Source organism: Ctenopharyngodon idella, chromosome 3, assembly GCF_019924925.1.
Source record: "Ctenopharyngodon idella isolate HZGC_01 chromosome 3, HZGC01, whole genome shotgun sequence".
NCBI classification, from domain to species: Eukaryota; Metazoa; Chordata; class Actinopteri; order Cypriniformes; family Xenocyprididae; genus Ctenopharyngodon; species Ctenopharyngodon idella.
In genome coordinates, this window is record NC_067222.1 from 54,919,898 (window position 1) to 54,926,793 (window position 6,896).

The following is a 6,896-nucleotide window of genomic DNA, read 5'->3' on the forward strand; positions in this document are numbered from 1 at the left end:
AACATGCGCTTAAAAAAAACAAAACAAAAAAAAAACATGTTTGACCATCAAGCTCATCTCTGTTGTGTTTTATTTGTTTAGCTGCTTCAAGCCAAGTGCGCACTTGCCACTTATATGCATTACCATGGCCACTTATATGCATTTTTGGGCTTGTTATTTTATTATTATTATTATTATTATTTTCCATATTAAGAGGTGAAGGCCTTAGTAAAGCTGGAATGGCTGGTGTGTCCTTTAAACGGAGAAAAGTCAGCTGTTAATGCGGTGCTTGCGCAACAGAGGTGGCCGGAGGAATGGCCAAGCTTCAATCAGGGAGACGGATTTGTAATGCTTCCTCCAACTTATGAACATTTACACCTTAAAGCTTCCTTTGGGCAAAATAGGAATAAAGCTAAAATATCATTATCAATGTTATCCACACATACATTATCCAGACGTTAGTCCACACGTACGTTATCCAGGCATTTATCCGCACGTACGTTATCCAGGCGTTTATCAACACGTAGGAATAAAGCTAAAATATCATTATCAATGTTATCCACACATACATTATCCAGCCGTTTATCCACATGTACGTTATCCAGACGCAAAGTAAAAAATATACTTTCTCAACTACGTCGCCGCCGCGCACTTTGAGCGCAGCTCCAACATGTGACCGTGACGTCTAATGTCTCATATCTTACGTCTGACGCCTGAATACTATGGGATTTTGGCCAGACGGCTGGCATGCGTATACACGTTAGTTCTCCTCTTAGTTTCCATAGGACACTCCCGTCTCAGTCTCCACAGCGCACTCTTAAGGCCGGAACACACCAAGCCGACGCCAACGAACTAGTGGTGAGGAAAGCAGACTGCGGGGTTGGCTCACGTCGGCAGTGTCTGTGTCCAAAGTTGCCCTGACACACCAAACCCACGCTCGACACCCGATGGCCAAGTAACACGTCATTCTGCGCCTGCGCAAGATGAAATGCATTTCCATACCAGCAGGTGGCAGTAGCTGAACGGCCAATCAGAATGATCAGAGGGCCTGACAGACCGACGAGCTCCGACGGCGATTCAACATTTCGAATCGGCCGAAAAAAAAGCCAACGAGGACCAACTTCAGCCAACGGTGCAGAACACACTGAGAAAACTTAGTCGGCTGATGAACAAAAACTGCCCGACGGCCGACCGTCGGCTTAGTGTGTTCCGGCCTTTAAAGGGCAACAGTCTCCACCCTTTCATAACCTATCACGCTGACGTATGGGAAAGTCTGTCAAAAGAGTTTGTCAAAAAGAACAGAATATGGCAATACACAGACACTGATGAATGCACAAATAAAATAAAACCAAATATATGCACCAGAAAAACGGCAAGACTTGTTTAAAGCGCATTACGTGTCTTGTGACCGCAGACAGACCAGAAAGACGACATCGGTTTTAGAACATCAAAAAGAACATCAGTACTACATCTCTCATGTAGTAGGAGTATCATGTTTTCATTAATTCCTGTGAGTAGCTGTATGTTTGACCAAACTCAGAGAGCAGTCTTCATCTAAAACTGAATTTATCATTTGTTAATTTTGTTAAAATAAACAAAAATTGTAAACAGGGTGATAGACTGATAGTGGGGAAAAAATTTACATTTTTTTTGCATTTACAATCTTTTGCAATAGATCAGAAGAGAGGTTTTATGTTTACATTATAGCTAAATGTATTTTATATGTCGTACACACATGGTAAATTGTGTACATATAATACCTGTATAATGTTTGTTTGCATATTGCATACCCTTGTAAAGAAGAAATTCAATGTTATAGTTCTCAAATGAGCTTGCACTACAACAGTGTGGCATAGACTCTAACAAAACTGTGTACTATAATATGTACATGTATTCTTTAATGTCATGCTGGGATGTTGAAAGAAATGAACTGTTAAAAAGAACTGATTTTGTCAAAAGTTCAGTCATACATCTAAAAAGATGCTTAAATGAATGGTATGTGTTCATCACACATGTGAGGATTTGCAAAAACTTACACTGACAGCAACCTGAGAGGAGTATTCAGCTAAAAACATATACAGACAGACAAATAAAATGCTACCAGTGATCTTGATCGTCTTTATAATGTGATTAAGACCAGTGAAGGGGGTACAAATGTACAAATCAGATCAAGAGTGGACTTCTGCATGCAGTATGACACTTTTCTTACATGATATCGCTGCTTTCTTAGTTACTAGGCCTCTTTAGTTAAAATATTGTTTAAATTAAATCTTTAAACTAATTGTTTAAATTAAATCTTTTACTAATAAAAATTAATGCAACACCTCTCAAACGAGCGTGTATAACCATGCAATATATTTGTTTATTTCGTTGTGCTAACCTTAAGGTTTTTTTATGCCATTGCAGCACTTTTACATTATCTTTCTAAGTAAACATGCGCTTGAAAAAAAAAAAACATGTTTGACCGTCGAGCACGTCTCTGATGTGTTTTATTTGTTTAGCTGCTTCAAGCCAAGCGCGCACTTTCAGTGTTACCATGGCCACTTATATGCATTTTTGGGCTTGTTATTTTATTATTATTATTATTATTGCGCAACAGAGGTGGCCGGAGGAATGGCCAGGCTTCAATCAGGGAGACGGATTTGTAATGCTTCCTCCAACTTATGAACATTTGCACCTTAAAGCTTCCTTTGGGCAAAATAGGAATAAAGCTAAAATATCATTATCAATGTTATCCACACATACATTATCCAGACGTTAGTCCACACGTACGTTATCCAGGCGTTTATCCACACGTACGTTATCCAGATGCAAAGTAAAAAATATACTTTCTCAACAACGTCGCTGCCATCACCGCCGCGCACTTTGAGCGCAGCTCCAACAAGTGACCATGATGTCTAACGTCTCATCTCATATCTTACGTCTGACGCCTGAATACTATGGGATTTTGGCCAGATGGCTGGCGTGCATATACACGTTAGTTCTCCTCTTAGTTTGCTTAGCAATCATTACATTTTGTAGAAATCACCCCTCATAGCCTCCCAGCCGCGATTGCGCAATCCCTCGTGCGGGCGCCGCCGGCCGTATCTCAACCGCTAAATTTATCGATTTAATATACAAATTCAACTAATGTATAAACATTTTATGAACAGAAACTGTGATGCCACATCACTCATCTTACCTGTAAAAACACATAAACAGAGCAAGGAATTAGTTATAGAGGGTATGCGTTAAAGTCACTTTCCCGCCGGAACGCGCTCCCTCAGCTGGACTGAGTGGCAAAAGAACCTGCTGCATGACTACATTTAATAGGGGAAACTGCGAAAACTCGAGTAAAACAAACGATTACACTACAGGTTGGGCTCGAAAGTGTTCCTTATGACGTCAAAGAAACCTAATCCATGGATATTGACATGCAGCCAGGAATAGTGTTTCCTGACAATATGTGCCTGATTTAGACACTGGGGAAATACATAAAGCAAATCTGCCATTGGACGCTCTATATAAATACAATATAGGTAGGTCTAAATCGGAGTGATCACTTATATCAATGTTATATATTTTGTCATATCGTCCAGCCCTAAAACTTGTATAGTTTTTGTCAGTGTTTATTTAAAAACACCCAATTATGCAGAATATAAGATGGTAAATATTTAATTGATGAGTTGTCAACACAATATATAACAATATACAATATATAGGGTATGATTTTACCCCAAAATCCAACATTTTGACACAAAATGATAACTACAAAACATGTTTCTCTGCCTGGAGTCCAGCTGTTTCTGTGAATTGCAGTGATCCATTTGCTTCTTTTTTCTGTAGCTTTCAGCAGTCTGTAAAAATATACCTCAGATTTTGTGTCAAAGCTATTTGTAGTCAGTCGCAAAGCTCTTTTCCGTTTTGGATGTGTTTTGTGTGTTTTCGCAGCATTCACACTTAAAACCAATGCTGCCACTCAGTGGGCGTGACCGCAGTCGTAACGGTCGATGGTGACGTCACGTGCATACCCTCTATTGGCAGAGTGACTTCTTCATATATAAATGAAGCTCCCTGTCCTGCAGCTCACGATCACCCTCTAGCGTCACCCGCCAGCGTCTACAGGTCTAAGTGATGTTCAAGTTGGCATCATAGCACAGTACTATATACAAATATATTTTCATATACATTTAACGCAAGAACCATATTTAACAAACGATAACTAATAATATTAATGATAAACAATACATACATGACTACTTGAGTTCATATCACTACATGAACAACAAGTTTTTCAGCAAAGTTTTGGTCATAATAATAATTTATAGGGCCTAGAAATTTGCGTATTAGATATTATACAGCATTATACAATATATTCATAAATAGGCATACTTATTGTTCAACAGGTTTTACAAAGAATGTTTAGTTTAAGTTATGAGAGAATAAATGGTTTAAAAATCTGGCTATAATGTAATACGCATTGCCAAACAAGCATTCTGTTTTCAGCTGATTTATACCCCAAACGGGCAACGTGATGTGGGTGATACAAACATTTACAGGCTAATCATTTTAAATTCATAAAATTTCAACATAAACGTAATGAGCTAACACTCAACAACTTTTTAAACATGTAAGTCCCCTCCAAATATTGTAAATATGTGAAATATATCAACTTTTATCAGAAGGTGAGTAGATTTCCCACTACAGGGGGTTATGCTGTTTTTAAATGCTGCTCGTAAGCTAAACAAAACCTTTTTGAACAAAGTCAATATATCTAAACATTCACAAAAAACACCCTTTCAACATGAAATCAAGAAATGAGAGCCAAACTTTCCCTGACTCTCCCCACAGCCTCTCAAATGTTTGTATCACCCACGTCACATGGTTTAGGGTTAATCCTGAATTACAAATGACATAAATATATGAATGTAAATGATCTTTCAGGTCCAAGTATCAAGACACACCCTGTGAAAATGAGATTGAACACTGTATGAATTTAAATGAATGTATTAAATGTTTGAGTATCAATCTCAGTCAGATCAGCTTCATCATGTTCCTCTAGGGGCAGTAACACACACACTCTTTAGGAGACTTTGAGAGATTTCTCACAATATTTGAGTTTCAGTAACATCTTCAGCATCACTTTTGACTCTTAAAGGAACACTCCACTTTTTTTGAAAATAGGCTCATTTTCCAACTCCCCTAGAGTTAAACAGTTGAGTTTTACCGTTTTCGAATCCATTCAGCTGATCTCCGGGTCTGGCGGTACCACTTTTAGCATAGCTTAGCATAGTTCATTGAATCTGATTAGACCGTTAGTATCTCGCTCAAAAATGACCAAAGAGTCTCGATATTTTTCCTATTTAAAACTTGACTCTTCTGTAGTTACATTGTGTACTAAGACCGACGAAAAATGAAAAGTTGCGATTTTCTAGGCCGATAATAATCCGGTGTAATAATCAAGGAAATTTGCTGTCGTACCATGGCTGCAGCAGGTGCAATGATATTACGCAGCGTCTCTCACAAATGTCTCCATGGTTGCAAGGCACGCTCCCTGTGCAAGCAGGGGGTCACAGGCGCTGCGTAATATCATTGCGCCTGCTGCAGCCATGGTACGGCAACAAATTTCCTTGATTATTACGCCGGAATGAGAGTATAGTTCCTAGCCATATCGGCCTAGAAAATCACAACTTTTAATTTTCCTTCGGTCTTAGTACACGATGTAACTACACAAGAGTCAAGTTTTAAATAGGAAAAATATCGAAACTCTTTGGTCATTTTTAAGCGAGATGCTAACGGTCTAATCAGATTCAATGAACTATGCTAAGCTATGTTAAAAGTGGTACCGCCAGACCCGGAGATCGGCTGAATGGATTCGAAAACGGTAAAACTCAACTGTTTAACTCTAGGGGAGTTGGAAAATGAGCCTATTTTCAAAAAAAGTGGAGTGTTCCTTTAAATCAACATCAGATCATCTTCTTCTCAATGCCACTGTGATCTTGAGCTTGGCTGGAGTTTAAAAGATTCTTATATTGATCTTAGTAATATCAGTGACGGTTCATAAGAGCTTATTCAGATTTGATTGATAACTGATGAACTCCGCCAATCCTGATATTGAAAAATCTCCGTGGCTGAATATCTGTATCTGAATATCTGAGTATCTGAATACCAACATCCAACTCTGTGAGGGTCACATGATGTGCTGCACTTTGACACAAAACACTGATGAATAATGACAGACTCATGACAGGCTTTGATCAAAACTTCTCTTTCTGCAGTTCTTCATTAAAATCACACCTGTTTTGATCCTCCATTTTAATCTGGAGCGTTTCTTCACAGCAGCTGCTCTTGGTAACAGACCTGAGAGTCGATCACCGAACTGATGGAGGCTTTAAGATTCACAACTACAGATGAGATTCTGTGAGAGAGGAGAAGATCCTAAATCAAGTTCAGATCTGAGACAAATCCTACATGAACTCAGATCTGAACTCAGGATTCTGGAATAGATCCAGACCAGAGCAAAGCATGCTGGGAACTGCCCAGTTTCAGTTCATTCAACACAAATGATGAAGTGAATTTCAGTCTGACGTGTTTAAATGGATTTACTCAATTAAATCAGGACAGAATGTGCAGTAATTGTGTGGTTTAACTCATTTTAATGAAGTTCATTTAACAGGCAGCAGAAATCATGTTTACAGTGTAGATTAAAAGATGGACAGATTAATAATTCCTGATTGTGATGTTTTATCTCCATCAGATTCCCATCGGCTCACTCTGGATCTGAACACGGTGAATAAACGCCTCCGTTTGTCTGAGAGCAACACAGTGATTACTATCATGGACCCAGATCTTCGGTTGTATCTACGTCAGTCAAATCCTGATCATCCAGACAGATTTGGTAGTGTGTGTCAGGTGTTGTGTGGAGAGAGTGTGTGTGA

The 6,896-nt window shown here is 38.9% G+C and overlaps 1 protein-coding gene across 1 annotated transcript in view; it reads left to right on the forward strand.

Moving 5' to 3' along the window:
• LOC127507988 (ribonuclease inhibitor-like) overlaps positions 1-6,896 on the forward strand; it is a 138,835-nt gene extending 131,939 nt beyond the window's left edge. The window contains exon 6 of the mRNA XM_051885408.1: positions 6,716-6,896. Within this exon, the coding sequence (XP_051741368.1) occupies positions 6,716-6,755 (40 nt within the window). The 3' untranslated portion in view covers positions 6,756-6,896. The remainder of the gene's footprint in view (positions 1-6,715) is intronic.